General features: G+C 44.4%; 1 protein-coding gene across 2 annotated transcripts in view; it reads right to left on the bottom strand.

Moving 5' to 3' along the window:
* The window catches only part of LOC120788494 (dynein assembly factor 5, axonemal-like), a 28788-nt gene extending 10075 nt beyond the window's left edge, over positions 1–18713 (bottom strand). For both annotated transcript variants that reach the window (XR_005707239.1, XM_040124373.1), the window contains exons 1-9: positions 18165–18713; positions 16988–17172; positions 16650–16774; positions 16320–16438; positions 13535–13767; positions 12799–13023; positions 6262–6405; positions 4627–4795; positions 1594–1741 (exon numbers count right to left, since the gene is read on the bottom strand). Coding sequence is in view for 1 of the 2 variants with exons in the window: in XM_040124373.1 (XP_039980307.1) it covers positions 1594–1741; positions 4627–4795; positions 6262–6405; positions 12799–13023; positions 13535–13767; positions 16320–16438; positions 16650–16774; positions 16988–17172; positions 18165–18702 (1886 nt within the window). In the remaining variant the exon portion in view is untranslated. The remainder of the gene's footprint in view (positions 1–1593; positions 1742–4626; positions 4796–6261; positions 6406–12798; positions 13024–13534; positions 13768–16319; positions 16439–16649; positions 16775–16987; positions 17173–18164) is intronic.
* Between the last annotated feature and the right edge of the window lie 636 nt (positions 18714–19349).

The raw sequence follows: 19349 nt of genomic DNA, 5'->3' as shown, positions 1-19349 counted from the left end.
AGAGGCACTGACATGCACACAAACATACTTTCCCTTTCTGCTTGTTCTGTAGCGAAGCTGTCATTATGTCATTTTGGTTGTAGAACAAAGGGAAGCGGTTTTCTCTATGACTACCATTGTCCTCTTGATGGCATATAGCTTGTATGTGTGGGCCACAATCTGCTAAACAAAGATCAGGCCATAAATCATGAATAGAGGGATGAGATGAGCATGAATGGAAAAACATTTGGCAAACTGCACAGCCACACATAGTGTAAGTTAAACATTTGTTTGAAACCTTTTGAAGGTGTAACATGATTTCTGTCTCCTGATGGTTCTGTGATTACCAGAGATACAGCTCAGGAATGAGAGACGCAGTTAGCAGCACAGGTGGCTGCGCTGTGAGTGGGGAAGAGACAGAGGCCTCTTTTGTCTATTATGCACATCTATGGATAAAATAATCTGAGCTGAAAGCATATTTTTGGCAAAGGTGGCAGAATGTTTTGGCTTAAGAACACTTCCTGTTATTTATACAACATTTTTCAATGACAAGGACATTATTTTGTCTTGTACTCTTTACACTGTTGCCAGGTTCAGGCCAAAGGCATTTTCAACATCTTCCCATACAAAGATTAGCAGTTTATCCCTCGCATTAAGCATTGGAAACACCTACCAACCCCTAGACCTTTTGGCTGCAGGGTTAGGGTTAGTGACATTCTGCAAAGATGTCTCTATGGCAACCCCATGGACGGGGTTTGTCTTTCTGATTGACAGGAGCAGCTGCTGTGATCACTGGGACCCGGGATGGGCCTCAGGGTTAATGCATTCCCTCAGATTAGAGCTCTGAGCCTGGGTTGAAGGCTGCACAGCTGAGGACTTGGAGGGGACCCTGCAGGGTGGGGTGGGGGGCGTGGAGGGATGGCACACAGAGGAAGAACCTACAAGCAGGAGCTCCGCTCAGGGTGTCAGACATCCCTCTTATCTTACCTGCGTCACCAGTTAATAATCATTGAAACTGCTGACAAGAGATTCAGACAGCATGTGCCATCTTCTTCTTCAGGCATGCTGGGAAGTGATTAATTTGCGTTAGCTATACATGACACGTTATAATACTTCCTAAGAGACTATTTCAAGTTTAGTTGGTCATTTCAGGACTATCATTAACTGTATTAGGACTGTATCACACCTGGATATAACCCTATCACCGGTTACTCGACTACTTGACTACCTTAACAAACCTCAGATCCAAAAGAAACTGAGAGGGTTATAATGGCCTCGTGGAAATACACCATTGTGTGTGTTTCTAATTATGGTCCCCTGTGGGTGTGGCATTAATTTGCAGGTTAATGTGAAGCAAAGTCTAAGAATCACAAGCTATGATAATAATGATGACTTGGAAAACTAAGACTAGACAAACCCAAACAACTGAGTGTAACATCACACAGTGATGAAAGGGTGGAAAATTAAACTGCTATTCAGCATTTTGTGTGTGTCTTTGTTCAATGCAAACCATGCGAGATCTTCTCATTAACCTACGAAAGAAACACTTCCTTCCTAAACTTGTTTCATAAGTTACCTTGTATGTATGTGAATGTGTGCGTGTGTCCCTCTCACCCCTGGGAATCCAGTGTGTTGGCTGCATCCAGTAGCAACTTGGCCAGCATTGTGAAGATGCTCAGTCTCATTTCTGGGTCTTTGTCTGGTTGGAGGCAGCTCTGGAGCAGGGGCATCAACTGTCTCACAAACTCGCCTATCACTGGACCTGCAACGTATACACAAACACACGACCACACAACCACACACACACACACACACACACACACACACACACACACACACACACACACACACACACACACACACACACACACACACACACACACACACACACACACACACACACACACACACACACACACACACACACACACACACACACACACACACACATTTGTGTTAATACCGTCGTCATATTTTGTTGAACCTAATGAGTTCCCAGCTCCACACATTTAAGTCCTCCTGCTCTTTGCAAGAAAGTCCTCCTGCTCTCTCTGCTGAAATCAAGTCAACTGAATCTCATTCATTCTGTAACCATTTATTTTCAGTCTAACAACTGAATACAAAACTTTTGTGTGTCTTTTTCAGAGACAAGACACTTTTCATTGGCGCTTTCCTTAATTCTTAATTTCTTTCTTTATCAGGACCAACTGTCAAATGGCAAACAAGAAAAAAGCCCACACAAACGTAAGACCTTTTTTGTGTTAAGCACTGACCAGAGGGCTTGTGTTATTGAGACCTCAATGAACTGGTGAGACAGTGACACAGAGCTCTGAGGAAATGAGACCTAAAAAGGCATAAAAAGGGCGTCGTGTCACAGTACGTTACTATGCAAGTGTATATTACAGGAAAATAAGAAACTCAGACTGCAGTAAATCAGTTACACTAACTCTCCCACCAACACAAGTAATCCCAGTTACACTGACTCCCCCCCCCCCACCAACACACACACACACACACACACACACACACACACACACACACACACACACACACACACACACACACACACACTCACCGACAGTCTGACTGCATGTTTACAGAGCTATATATAGTAATCTATGAGTGTGTGCAATGAGTGATAAGTGTCCATGCCCTGTTTGGACTTGATTGTACAGACATGAGGGGAGACAGAGGAAATCCTGCAACTGCCTGAGGGTGGTGGCCGACGTCATAAAGAGATATGGGAAAACAGAGAGACAGAGAGGGAAAGGGAGACCTACTTCATCCAGTGGGAATGTGTGAATCAAAGGGCGTGCCATTTAATCAGGGGTGTTAGCGGAGATGTCTGCAGATCGTCTCTAAGTGACTATGGATATGACGAAGCAGTGATGGGAGATTTCACTACACTTATAGACACAGACGTTTTTCATTACTGCTTAGAAAGACTGTCAATGTGTATCCTGTCCTTTTTGCAGGGCTACCATAGAGAAAGAGAGAGTGGGAGACTGCGCCAGTCTATACACAAAAGGACCAGACGTTCTCACACCAGCTGAAGAACAAAAGACTGTGAGGAGGATATGAGAGGGCAATAATTATTCCTGTCTCCAACAAACATAGATGGAGTGTGTGAAGAGCTGATGAGCAAGCAAAATGATCAATTCTCAGTTGTCATATCTACTACCGTCAATTGTTCGGCAGAGGGCAGATTTCGCTGAATCATGTGCACATCAAACACAACGGCCACACGCTCTCGGCTTTGCTGCCAATAATAAAATCCTTGGGTTGTGTTAATAGACCAAAGATGACATCTGCAAGAATAAAACCTTGGGAGGCTTAGAGCAACATTCGATAAGAGCAAAACACACTCATACACACACACACACTGAGCTTCAAAGTGGCCTTGATCCAGGGAAAGGTCAAGAGCAGGCGGCTGTGGTGCTGTTTGATGTAGTGACCTGCATGGGGATCACTGAGTAGACTTAGAATGGACTGGTCAGTTAGCCATGGCAGTGTGTGTGTGTGTGTGTGTGTGTGTGTGTGTGTGTGTGTATGTGTGTGTTTTTGGGGACACATTTCAGACCAAACTACAGTTAATTGGGGGCGGCTTGTCCAATTAGGGATAAAAGTCAATTTCCCCAATTGGGAAAAAGCTGATTTTTGGGTCAGCTGTTAAGGGTTAGGGTTAGGCAAGTAGTGGTTATGGTTAGGGTAAGTCTCCGAGAAATGAAGGCAAGTCCATGTAAAGTGACCTAGATCAACATGTGTGTGTGAAGATTAGAGGGGTCCCAGGCTGCCCAGTCAATTAGAAAGAGAGGGGAGGGAGGGAGAAAGAGTTGGAGATGAAAGTGTGGCACAGGGAGGTGCTGATGATGGAGGATTATATGGTATAGAGGGAGGTAAAGTGAAGTCTCAGCACCAAGGACAGGGTCACATCTTTTTAACCCACTGCACCATACCAACACAAGCATGGACTAACCCCTTTAGACAAGTCTGAGACCCCTGACTGACTGACAACCAGAGAGAGAGACGGGGATTTATAAAAGTCAGTAAGCCAACTGGTGCTAATGACAGCCCAGTCTTTCTCTGTGTGTGTGCGTTTGACCTTGACCCTCTCTGCTTGGGTAACGAAAAATAATGAAAACTTTTTCCACTCTGCCTCTGAGGATCATTGATGGGCATCGACTTTTGGACAACACAGTGGAACAGCACACAGCACAGAATTTTACCTTAAACATTTGACAGCCCTCACATCTGTCGAGTCGTGCTGAAACTTGCTCCTACCAGCACTGACACACAGGTCCTACTTTTTTTGCCCATGTACCTCAATAGTTTACCTACCATGGATGAGGAGAATGCTTGTTGCTGATTTTGTGAGTGCGACTGCAAGAAAATGATACTCCCGGACCCGTTTCATTTTGATGGATCATGTGCGAATGGGACAAACAGCTTGGCGCTTAAAATATGATGTGACACGGTGTATTTAGGAAAGAATGGCTTCATCAATCACACCATGAAGTAATAAAACATTACAAAGATTATAGTCTGAACGTAGTACTTTTACCATTTCAGTGTCTCCATGTGTGCAAACCTCAGCACCTGTGATATAATTTGGCACTGTCTTGTGCACATTCAGGCTTCACTTCTCACCTGATTGTGTGACTATGATATGCAGTTGGAGTCTCTGTGGGGAGTAACTGGACCAGGTGTTGACAGAGGCAGACAGCCAGTCCAGCAGCTGGCCCATATGTTGTCTATAGAGCTCCATCACTGAGTCCAGGCCCTGCACCTTACACAAGCACTGCACACTCTCCAAGGTCTGAGGGAGAGAGGGATAAATGGAACAAAATTATGTCAACACATGCAATTTTTCCTTGAAATCATTAAAAACAAAGAACAAAGAGGCAAAAAGACAGAGAGCATCGGGTAGTGGAAAGACTAAATGAAGAGTCAACGAAAATAAGTGATAACAGAGCAGAATTCTGTTTAAGTTGAACAATTACAGCTGTTTTCTTGTAATTTTAGGAATTCCTCAGGTCACGCTCACATGGGAGGCGTAAAACCATCATGTGAAACCATGGGAAGAACAACACTGCAGACATGACAAGGTCTCACACATAAAACCCCAGCAGATACACAGGATGTCGCAAAGGCACAGGAACTGACAGAAACACACACACACATGCACAGACACACACCAATAAAGCTGAGCTGAGAGGAAAGGGCAGGAATGAGAGATAGGAGAGTAAATAATTAGGGCAGGGTAACAGACCCTTAGGGCACTTCATAGTTCCCTTCATAGTCCCTCAGGGATGGACAGGGACAGAGACAATGTCTGTGTCACAGATTGGCCCCTTCATCAGATAGCAAGACAACCCTGAGCTGTCCACTGATGGGAAAGACATGCCCCCTTTATGGGAAAACAAGTTTGATTTTAGCTCTGCGTCTGGGAATGCCCAAGGCCATTCTCACCCTCCCTCTCTTTCTTAATCCATTCCTTCCCATCTCTTCTCTAACACTGCTCCCCGTCTGAACATACACACAGATGCAGACAGACGTAAACACACGCATACACTGGTGGCCAATGCGGTGTCTGGTAAGCATTAGTGCCAATTCCTTCGCACTCCTCTCTCTGTCATTAGCCTCCTATGGCGACAAGAAGTTAGACGACTCACTGGTCTCAAATGGCATTGGTTTCACTTGTCACTGATCCCGTTTGTCCCCTTGAATTTAGAAGCTGACTACAACATGAAAGAAGGATTGTTAGTTAAATATCAGTTTGTTTTTGTGACCTGAGGAGGCGTTATGGAGCCACAAATGGGGTTGGGCTGATGACACACACCTGCTAAGTAACACAGCTCATGTCTCCCTATCTGTTTTTTTCTCTATTTCTGTCTGTCTTTCTCTTTCCCCACCTTTCACCTGCCTCCTTTCACCCAGGACTGGATTTAAAGTTCCACTCCAAAGGTGCAATTTCAGCTCCCCTGGCTAAGTGGGTAATTATACTGTTAGCCATGCCCACTTTGAACCTGTACAAATGCTTACATTCCTCGAATAGCTCTCTTGCTTCATAAAACCTGTTTACCTTTCTAATAAAAAGGGATGGAAAAATGAAAATTGAAGGGGGAAAGGGGGTTAAAAAATGTGCAGTTTCAGAGTAGAATTGAAGAATTACATAGATGAGGTAATATGCCGTTTTGCCCGAGGTGAACAAAGTGATGGCAGAGAAGCGGAGAGGATGAATCTGGGATTGTTTCTTCAAACTGCCAAGTTATGTTTTCTCACCTTTTCACTGAGATCTGTGTCAGTGGAGAGGCTCTGGACAGTGACCAGCACCTGCAGCAGCGGCAGGCTGACTGACCCACAGTCGGACTCACACTGACGCAGCAGCACATCCACACAGGCCAACAACTGTTCCAAGTACATAACCTGGGGAAGATGGAGAGGGGAAGAAGTATTATAAGATTGTCTTGTCTGGTTTATAGCAGAACTGAGTCCTGTGAGCAAGACTTGGGTTGAATGTTCACTATGTCTTTCGATGAACCGCATTGCACTTCAGTCCTCACAATCTCCTTTTTCTGCCCTGCTCTCAGTCCCTCTCCGCTTTCTCTTCCACAGCACCACCACCTCCTTAATCTGGTTTTCAGTCACTAAACGGAAAAGCCGCTTTTTAACGAAAATAACTCCTTCCTAATTGGTGTAAGTAACCAAGTGACCGCTTGTCTCTTATTTCATGCAAAAAATAACTGAGTGAGCCACAAGATACAAGAGCTCAGAATGAGAACTTTGTTTCCCTCTCTGCGAATGAGCATGTGTGAGATTGCTGCCACTTGTCAGCCAGTGCTGTGGTGAGCTCATGTTTAGACAAAGACCTGTGGCTCAGGCTAATTTCCATGCCATCACTGGGGATCACGGCCTCTTTTCCTGTTTTCTCGCAGCCTGTCATTATGGCTGGTTTGGGGGGTTACACTCATATCTAAACATATTCTCCCTCACGCAGCACAGCCACTCAGATACCACAAACCAGAGCTCTATCAGTAGGGGGCGCACTATCTTTTCCCAAAATATGAGTAGCTATTGTAAAGCACAGCTTGGCATTAGTCTAGAGGAAAAACAAGTGTTAAGCCAAGTAAAGATACTCAGAGCATTAAAAAAACAAGATTTGTGAGGAGGAAAGGGAGCTAAGGGACTTCCAGTCTGCAAGACACATGAGCAAATGTTTTTATTTTGCAACAGAGTGTTGAGCACACACTGGAAAAAAGCTTGTTACGCGTGTCTTGAGTCCAGGGTGTTAGTTAAGTGTGTAAACACATTTTCCTGAGGCAGTGTGAGGCTAAACTAAACTTCCATGCAGCCCCGAACAACCATGACTTGCCCTCATGTCTTCAGCTGACAAAACTCAGAATACTGACACAGGCGGTAGTGTGCTCAAATAGTCATTGATGAGGGAAACCCCTGCCTGTGACCAAGTTCTTCACCGGCACATAAAAACGGCAAGAGCTCAAGGGGGGCAGTCGTGGAAAAAACATTACAGACATTGGCAGATGCACACATTGCCCTACACACATACGTACTCACATAATATACATGTGCAGAAAACAACCATTAGGGCTGGCCGAGAGGGAGAAAGAGGGAGAGCGGAAAAAGTGGTGCGGTGTAATGACTAGGTGGACACCTGGAGCCAGGCAAGATACACCTGGTTTCATTGATTTCATTCATTACACAGTGTATGTGCATCTGATACATCAATTACACGCACGCACACACGCACACACACACACACACGGCTCCACTTTAAGGAGCCATACCAGGTGATAGATTCCTATCCAGTGGGGAGCCCACCCCCCATTGCTACTGATGTTGCTAAGGCAACGGGAAAACAAACACTGTGGATGTGATGCCGACTCCTCTCAGTACGGTAAAGTTTGTTCTCCTGCCTTTCTTCTCCCCTCTTCATCTGGCGTTCAGTAGAGCAGTGAGCAGCGTGCAGCTGTCATTCATGACAAAGGGCAGGCATACAGGAGACACGCTGATGTATGAAGGTATGTTTGCATATTCCACAGACTACTGGCAGTTGTGACATTGTGAAGTTTGTCATGCACCGACAACATGAAAAGAGACAGAGATCCTCCTGCTGATCTGTTCCTCTGGGCTACTGTAGGTCAGGCACATTTTGCAGAGTTTCCCCAAGACAGCATGTGCACTTCTAACAAGCCTGGCTATAAATATGCATGTTAATTCACCATCAGGCCCCCTCTTTGTGCCGTTCTTCCTCTTCCTCACCACTATCTTTACTCATTTATACCGGCCCTTGCAGATATGGTGATGCCTGCATCACCATGGCAACTCACAACACAGCGACACTCCGCTGTGTAAGGTGTGTGTGCGCGACGGTGGGGGTTTGTTAATCCTCTGTGGAATACCCCTTTAAAAGAAGCCCAATATGTGGTCCATAAGCAAACACCCCATATAAGCTACACAGGGTTCCTCAGAACACGGTGGCTTCTCTAACCACCGGGTCGCCTTTCATTTTCCCTCAAGGATTTGACATCATCTCCAATTTATGACCAATATTTCTATTTTTTGCTGAGCGTCTGTCATTTATTTTTGTAAGCTGTCTTTTCCCCCTACTGAAATAAAGAAAAGAAAACAGGGACTTGAAAGAGTCGGTGAGGTTAAGTCGCGCAGAAGCATCATATATCAGCCTCCAAATCTTCAGCTTCTTCCCTGAACTCCCTATGGAGCCTCACAGTTCCGTCTGCCTCTCACACACACACACACACACACACACACACACACACACACACACACACACACACACACACACACACACACACACACACACACACACACACACACACACACACACACACACACACACACACACACACACACACACACACACACACACACACACACACACACACACACACACACACACACACACACACACACACACACACACACACACACACACACACACACACACACACACACACACACACACACACACACACACACACACACACACACACACACACACACACACACACACACACACACACACACACACACACACACACACACACACACACACACACACACACACACACACACACACACACACACACACACACACACACACACACACACACACACACACACACACACACACACACACACACACACACACACACACACACACACACACACACACACACACACACACACACACACACACACACACACACACACACACACACACACACACACACACACACACACACACACACACACACACACACACACACACACACACACACACACACACACACACACACACACACACACACACACACACACACACACACACACACACACACACACACACACACACACACACACACACACACACACACACACACACACACACACACACACACACACACACACACACACACACACACACACACACACACACACACACACACACACACACACACACACACACACACACACACACACACACACACACACACACACACACACACACACACACACACACACACACACACACACACACACACACACACACACACACACACACACACACACACACACACACACACACACACACACACACACACACACACACACACACACACACACACACACACACACACACACACACACACACACACACACACACACACACACACACACACACACACACACACACACACACACACACACACACACACACACACACACACACACACACACACACACACACACACACACACACACACACACACACACACACACACACACACACACACACACACACACACACACACACACACACACACACACACACACACACACACACACACACACACACACACACACACACACACACACACACACACACACACACACACACACACACACACACACACACACACACACACACACACACACACACACACACACACACACACACACACACACACACACACACACACACACACACACACACACACACACACACACACACACACACACACACACACACACACACACACACACACACACACACACACACACACACACACACACACACACACACACACACACACACACACACACACACACACACACACACACACACACACACACACACACACACACACACACACACACACACACACACACACACACACACACACACACACACACACACACACACACACACACACACACACACACACACACACACACACACACACACACACACACACACACACACACACACACACACACACACACACACACACACACACACACACACACACACACACACACACACACACACACACACACACACACACACACACACACACACACACACACACACACACACACACACACACACACACACACACACACACACACACACACACACACACACACACACACACACACACACACACACACACACACACACACACACACACACACACACACACACACACACACACACACACACACACACACACACACACACACACACACACACACACACACACACACACACACACACACACACACACACACACACACACACACACACACACACACACACACACACACACACACACACACACACACACACACACTTTCATTTTCCTCAAGGATTTGACATCATCTCCAATTTATGACCAATATTTCTATTTTATGCTGAGCGTCTGTCATTTATTTTTGTAAGCTGTCTTTTCCCCCTACTGAAATAAAGAAAAGAAAACAGGGACTTGAAAGAGTCGGTGAGGTTAAGTCGCGCAGAAGCATCATATATCAGCCTCCAAATCTTCAGCTTCTTCCCTGAACTCCCTATGGAGCCTCACAGTTCCGTCTGCCTCTGTTCACTTTGAAGATTATTTATATTTCATTTCTTAACAGGCTTCATTTTGTCTAAGTCAAACTTCACCTTTTCTTTCTCTCTGCCTCTGGTTCAAGTGGCACATAACTCTCTCAAGTTGGATCCAAGCATATACTTTTAAAGTTTCTTAAGATGCCTTATTTTAAAAAAGTAAAATAAAATCAAATAAATTTAAAAAAATAAATAAATTAAAATAAAAAATATTTGCTATTTGTGTGTCTGCTGATAATTAAACTATCATCAAATACAAGTAAATCAGTCCCATATGAAGGATCTGAGGGGTAACCAACACTTTGGATTGATCAACTGTGCAGTTAAGTGATTGCAAAATATTCTGGGTCAGCGTTTCACCACAGAGAGAAAGAGTGAGAGAGGGATGCAGGTGCTCCTGTCTTCAGTGGTGTTATTTACAGCTACACAGTCATCTGGCCCTGCTCCCTGCTATGAACCCTGTCTGTTGTCAAAAAATGTTGCAGGTGCTGTGTCTGGGCGAGCTCTGTGCTTTACCCTCAGAAATAGAGACGGAGAGAATGACAGAGGGAGATATAGTAGATGGCAAAACAGACAGGGAGGAAGCAGAGGTCTGCCTCCATCTGCTCGACAACGTGTGACCGTCCCGTCCTGTTAGTTCTCTCTCTGGTTGACCTTGCTGGATAGTGATGAGGGAGAGGACAGAAGGGGTTCATCTTGCTTCCCCATTTATCACTGGCCTTGACCAGGCAGGCTTTGAAATTTCAGGGATTCTTTCAATGGCTCGGCTGAACCACGGTCCGGTGCTGAGACCTTACACATGGCTTTAAAAAAAGACAAAGACTATACACTGCCTTGTCTGCTCACAGGGGTCAGAGCAGCCATGCAGGGGTCACGTGAAATTAGTGGATTTTTGTTATTATTATCCCAGGGAGGAAATTCTTGCTGGCCTCACTGGGAGGGGGGTGGGGTCCTGGGTATAGGTGAGTCAGTAGTGGGGCAGGATCAGAAAATAGCTGTCTGCCAGACAACTATTATTTTGATTCTGAAAGGGAAACATATTTGGTGCAAGAGGAAAGGAAGCGGAGGAGAGTCTGCTCCGGACTCGATGGGATTTTTCCACTGGCAGAATGTTATTTGCAGAGAAAGTCCGAAGGCATTTTTAATCGTTTCTTCTGCTATGTAAAAAAAATAAAAAAAATAAAGAGACATTGAACGTTTTGGGACCACATTTCACAGTTGCGTGTGAGCAGAGAGGTTTTGATCATAGGCTTGTAATGTTAGATTTGAAAAACACTGTGTGGCCGGACTGTCACTTTAACAGGGTCGGCATTTTGGAGAATTACTCAACAGCGAACCCACTGAACTCACTGTGTACAGTAGTGCTATTGAAAACTCATGAAACTCTTCAACTAAAGCCCCTTTAAGAGATGTGGCATCTTATCACGAAACCTATTTCCATAAGGGACAAATTAGGCAAGAAATATACAGTTTGACTGCTGCACTGTCACTGCCAAAAATAAGAGCACTAAGGTACACAGAGAGAGTAGAAAATGACCTTCTATGACACTGCCAAGATCACCTAACAAGACTGGAAGAGAAACAGCTGGTGCACACAGATTGGGGGGGGGGTTAAGACATGGCAACCAATGAGGGCAGAGAAACCCTGGCAAACCTGTCATCAAAACAAGTCTGATTTTTATGTTTTGATATTATAAACAGTAACTCTTTCCCCTTCCACAGTAAACTCCACATATGCTACTATGCTTTTGGAGCGACTCAGTTAATGACAGTAGAAGGATGTGGTTGTACTGGGTGTGAATGAGCAATATACTGGCAAAGAACAGTCATTCTCAGGTAAATTAGTTAAAAACTGGTCAACCACAACCAAACCCAAGCTTCCCTTTGCTGACCTGTTGATATTCCTGGCAGACGTCGGGTTCGGCCAGTGTGTTGGCGATCTGTGCGAGATGTGGTTTAAGGTGGGCTTTGGAGCAGCCAGCCAGCACCGCAGCCAATACCATGAGGGGGGCCCAGGGGTGGGAGGAAGAGTAGGGGGTTGTCACATGATCCAGGAGCAGCTTGAGGAAGACAGCAGGAGGGACAAAGGTCCCCAACAGTTTAGCAGCTGCCAGGCACTGGATGTAGGTGTAGAGAGAAAGAGGATGAGTGTAAAGGAGGACAAGAACAACAGGAAGTCCGCTTTTAATCTGCTGCACAACAATTATCTACACAATCCTACGTAAACAGGTGCATCCCAAGTCCATGAGCCCTGCCTGGTCCATCTTAAATTGAGGAACAGTGAGAACCTCATATGCCACTAGAAGACTCAAAGCTCAACAGATGTGTCCTGAAATCATCCAGTCTGGTAATAATTGAAACATCACAAGACAAGTCTACTGGGTCTGTGAAGAGGTCGAGAATTACTAAATGCCACATTTGATCTTCCAAAAAAGGAAATACAGTATGATGTAAAACATTTTGCTAATCTGATGAGTGGGATTTATTTATTCCCAGTGCAGATAGGTTGTTAAATTAGAACATTAAATTAGGCATTTTTTACTGTGCACCATGCATACCAAGTTTACTTTGTCTTTACTTTTTAAAACTGAAAGTCACGCACTCTCCCCACACTCTCCTCAAACCCACATTGCTGACCACGTCCCTCTCTGTGTCGGTGCAGGCCCGGTAGAGAGTGGCCAGGACAGACGGCAGATGCTGGGTGCTGTGGTCCTCGGCGTGGAGCAGCAGCACAGAAAGCAACTGAGAGGTCCTGACCCGTGTGGGCACCAGCCAGTCGGTTATGTCGTGGGTGATGGCTGGCACGAGCCTGCCCAGGTTTCTCATCACCAACTCTCTGCAGCCCAGCCCTGGACGCTCCACTGGAGGAGAAAATGAAGAACATTCACCCTTGCATACTCGTCTACTGTTAGATATCAGTTTGTGTTGTTCAGAACATTCGTTAATTATTAATTTAACTTTTTTTTTTTTTTAAATGAAGAACTCATTTTCTCTCTCTGCTTCATCTGTGTCTACATCTTCTTTAGTTAGTGAATTACTTTGATTTTCCAGAATGACTGTGAACAACCTCCAAGACATGGGCAAGTTGTTTTCATTACATTTTATGAAAGCTCAAAATGCAACATATTTTCTGGCTGCATTACATCAGTTAGGTGTGGTTTATTTATCTGTCTTTTATGAGAACTTTTGGAATATTGTAATCCATGCATATTGTAATTAAATAAATCTGAACACTAAGAAACAGCATTTACAGGTCACTAAATATCAGTGATTCACAGGTTTTTCAATTGTCTGTTGACTGCACTCCACCTTATCACATCTTCTATCTATAACTTTTTACAACTAAGATTTCACCACAAGGGACTTGTCAGAGCAAGTGAAACGCATTCTCAAACTACATTTGAAATCCTTCATCCCTCTCTCCCCCTCCTCTCTCCCTCTTTTTCTTTCTCTGTCCCACCTTATTCTTCTTCTCCTAAAAGGCACACTAATGAGAGAGGAAGAGGGGACTATAGGAGGACAGTGATAAATCAGAGAAACACACCAGGACAAGACAAAACAAGCCCCTTTTTGGTCGTCTTTCAATGTCTGACAGTGACCTCTTCACACTGGGAGGCCCGGCAGATTTATGATGGCAAGAAAGAGAAAGACAAAGAGGGAGAGAGAGCCTCTTCCTTTCCTTTCTTATCCCTAGGCACAGCCCGTATTCATCCACAATTCACATGTGTAGCGGTAGGACACGTATATGAGCTTTAACAGAAATCCAGGGACTAAGAACACAACCCCTGACACACACACACACACACACACACACACACACACACACACACACACACACACACACACACACACACACACACACACACACACACACACACACACACACACACACACACACACACACACACACACACACACAGCGCCACAGGCAAGCCGTGGTGACCATGTTCAGGTTCACACTCATTCCTAGCTCCAAGGCAGAAACTTATCTTTCCAAGCCAGTGCCTGCCCTGAAAACTACGCTGTCATACGAAGCATAATTTTTTTTACTGTATGTAATAACCTCGGACAGCTGTAATACAGAGACACCATTTAATGCAGCAAGGTATAGGTGATTGCATCTATACTCAAAATTTACATCTGCATTTAACTGGTGTGACAGCTATTTTATTATGCATGGGGAGAGACCACTGAAGCCGATGCCTTTGGAAACTTTTGGCTCAAAGAGCCAAAAAGATCATCTTACAGGATGTAAGAAAGTCTGACCTTATAGTCTAAGCTTAGGCTGGATCCCAAGGATTTTCCTGCTTAGGTTAATTCAACAGGTAAACACCAGGTCTGTTTAGACAGTCTAGTCCTTCCATCACACAGGCTCAGCATACAGTTTTTTCCTCACTGCTGTGTTGAAAAATGGCAACAATGGATGCTAACAATAGCATTAGGTGGTGGGAGTAGTCTCTCAATGCTAGCTCCTCGTCCTGCTCCAACACCCCTGACTGTTGTAGAATTTGTGTATGATGCTCGGGTCACTTTTTTGTAAAGCAAGCCTTCTGCTGCAAACTTCCTCTTTACATGCTACCAAACCTCACAATGACTACAATGGTTCTTCTCTTTAAACCTATGCCTCATTGTGCTACTAACAGGCATCTTAAACAGAAAATGAGTGGGATGATACCTGGGCAATCCTATTTGGATGAGTACAGTTCAGATAAATGCCTGTTACCCTAGAATACTGGCGGATTTCCCTTTCAGCGTCTTGTCAGCTTGCCAAAATGAATTTAACTGGATACTTTGTGAGGTTGGATTTCTCCCCTTTAACGTCTCATACAGATCATGCTGAGTAGCCAGAGGTTGTACACAAATGTAATCAATTTATGCATGACATATTTAAAACTTTTTAAGACCTTAAAGCAAAAGACCGATATGCTACTGAAGAAACATGAGGACAACTCTAGGGCCTTGAGTTTAGATAAGAACAAAAACTGAACGGCACAGCTGTCTGATCCCCTGTCTCTCCATGCACATGGAATAGAGTTGGATTTCGCTGATGCCAGCAAGTCACACAGTATATTAATAAGACCTCTCTCTGCAACAGACCCAGTTTACAGTGTGATACCCAGTTCACATAACTGGGAAGGATAAGCCAAGGAACAGAGAGTAAATAAATCTTACCCTTTTGGTAAATATCTGTAGATCTCAAAATATAAGAAAAACTCTTAGAACTATACATTAATAAATATGCAAATGTAAAATCTAAGTAACAGGGCTATTATTGATGGTCAGAGTTCTTCATCATTCATTCTGTTAAATTTGGATTCAATCCAACTCTCTACCGAATTACCGTCTATTACTATCTAAATTCAAAAAGGCGGAGAGCGAGGAAGAAGCTGTTGCTTTGTCAGCTGTGACTGACCTCCTGGTGGGTAGAAGGGAGGTGGGGCGAAGAGGAAGTCCATCTTGTCCTTGATGTCGTCCTCATTCTCCTTCTCCCACTGTGCGCCTACCTGTCTCCATAAATCAGCTGCTAAAAGTCTGCAGGAGGGGAGTGGAGACATACATTATCTTCCCAATCATCAACATTGTCAAAGTTGTCAATATTATGCACTGTATTTCCCATATGTTACAAATATTTAAATGATCAAACTCCCCCTGACCTGAACTTGAAGAATACTATGTGACATACTAGTGTGGCATGTTAGATTATGAAGTAAAGCGGAACGTAGGACAGTGTCCAGTATATTACCTTATTTCTGGGATTTCATCATTGATGCTGCTCAGCAGGAGTGGGATGAGCTTGTGGAAATAAGAGTATCTGTCTCTCATGTGGAGTAGCCAATCGCCAACAGCTGCAGTCACAGCTTTTCTCACCTGGGCCACAAGACAGCAAAGACAGCAAGAGAAAAAATTTAGCATATGCTTGTTTCACCTGTGGAGGTAAAGTACTGGTTTACCCAAACCTGAGATTGCAAGCTTTGATGTTGAATATGAGCGTGAGCCCTGGGGGCAACTAACTTCATAAGCTGTACATGTAAGGACACATGGTGGGAGTTCTAACAGTGGATTATTTGCAAAAAACTGAACCTGTGGTGAGTCGTCAAATAGTCTCTGTGCCAGGTGAGAGAGTACGTCATCCACGTTTTTCCCAGTGCCATGCTGAATGACGGCCCTGGTGGCTTCGATGACAGACACTCGTACTCGGGAGTGCTGATGAGCAATCGTCTGCATGAGAGGCTTGACCAGACTCTCAGCCTGCATGTAAAAGTGCTCTGAGAAGCAAAAGGTGAAATGCACTTCAGTCCATTCAATTCAGTTACCGTAGAGCAGGTTGAAACATTTATATAGTATCAATATTTTAATATGAGACTGGATATATCCTGGGATTTTGGTTACCTTAAAATTATGATATTGCTTAGTTTTTGTGATTTTAAAGGCTGAAGTAGAGTCCTGTACTGTACTGATTATTGTGAATTTTCGATTGGCAAGAGATTGTGTCGTCAATCTCTTGCCAAGTGACACCAGTTTGTGTATTCATCTGACTGTCCATGCTGTCCAAAAAGAAGAATTAGGAGAAACCGGGCCATCTTAAGCAGGGCCCCTCAACTTTAGAACCACTATCTCAGGCAAGCGAAACAGAACTAAACAGAATAAAGCAGTGTTTAGTCCATCTGAGGGGTTGCAAGACATTCCTCCTTTTTACTAGTGTATTAATGGATCATTTTACCTCTTCAGGCACCATTTGCAACTGGTGACAATGGGTCTGAAGTTGATGTTGATCTTTGTTTTAAGGGTCACGCAAGCCCAAAAGGTTGAGAATCACTAGAATAAATGATTAGCTGAAAAAAAAAAAAAAGACAGATTCATCGATAATATTTATTTTTTACGGGGTAATGTTGGGCCGGTGGATTCTACTGATAACTAGAATTCAAGCATTTATAATAAAACGGATAGTTCCTGATCTTGCTTATGATTGGCTGAGCCGCGTTCGAAGCCGCTGTGAAATAAACACACACCTGTGACCGCATTACACCTGTATTACTGCGCCAAACAAACCGCTTCAAAATGTCAGACTTTGTTGTGAATTTCGATTTACTGTTCGGGCTAAACGGGAATGAGATGGACCGGATAACGCCACCCGACTGCTCTAAAATCACTATATAAACCACAGCCTCTCGGGGCTTAGTGCTTTAGTTTAGACACTCGGTTTCTGCGTGCCTCGAAACCATGGCAACAGGCTATGAACACAAAGCGCTTCACCAACCTGGCACACACTTCGCAAACTTTACTGTGCATTTGCAGCTCTCTCTCTTGACATCTGGGAAAGGGTCGACGATGGTTCTCTGCAGTATGTTGATCATTTCGTTCAGATACGGCGCCAGATGCTTCCCGCACACCTCCACCGTCAGGGTCAACATTCCCACGGCCGACAGCCTAAGCTCCTCCGCCGGTTCCAGGATCTCTTTCTCCCCGAGTCTCTGAGCCAGGCAAGGGATGAGATAAGGCAGCGACTCCTCCGGTTTGGGGACACAACGAATAAACTCTGTTATCACCGCTATTGCAGTTTCTCTGCATCTTTCCATCGGATCTGACAGGCATTTTAATAGCGGCTTGAGGAGGGCAGAGAAAACCTCCTGTAAGACGCTACTGGAAAGTCCTTTATCTACAGTCTCTCTCTTGATTTGCTCCAGAGCCCTCTTTCTTGTCGCCTTGTGGTCTTCGTTTAGACAGTTTAAATGTCGGGCAAGTCCTCTCAAAACTTCAGAGGCAGCATGCTCGTCTACAGCCTCCATCGCTGCCATCTTGACTGTCGTTATGGCAACCAGCAGCTGCGCGACAAACAACTGGCCGCTTTACGACACCTGCCGATTCAAAAACTCAAACTTTATTCGTATTCACAAACACAACCTTTCAGGAAGTGCTGTTGTCTTTATGTCTAAATTTACTTATATTCTATAATTTATGACTGTGTTTTTATTTGATCTTTTCTATGTGTTGTCTTTAAAACACTTTGGTCAACGTTTGTTCCTTTTAAATGTGCTCTGTAAATAAATCGATTTGACTTGACTTTAAGTCTAAATGATCTCATTCATGTTGGAAAAACATAAGTGAAACGACGTGGTGTCACCACGCAAATAACACAAAATTCATAGTTTCATATAAAATTGCCTAATCCCAATTACAATTAAAATAATTATAGCTACAGCTACATAAACTTGCTTCTGAGTGCACCATACACACCATTATAGGATTATTATGGTAATTTCTTATAAAGCAGTCTTTTTTATCCACTTAGTCAATTGCCAAGTGCCCCAGTCCCCTAAAAAAACAATTAAAAACAATTTGTAATATAATTTCTGCTGAAATGAAAGACATTAAGGAAGATTGTGCATAGCTAGGGGCCATTTCTTGTAGCCTTATTGGGCCAAAATCTAGTTGTATAAAATTC

Source organism: Xiphias gladius, chromosome 3 (assembly GCF_016859285.1).
Source record: "Xiphias gladius isolate SHS-SW01 ecotype Sanya breed wild chromosome 3, ASM1685928v1, whole genome shotgun sequence".
Taxonomy (NCBI): Eukaryota; Metazoa; Chordata; class Actinopteri; order Istiophoriformes; family Xiphiidae; genus Xiphias; species Xiphias gladius.
This window is presented reverse-complemented; position numbering and strand designations above follow the sequence as displayed.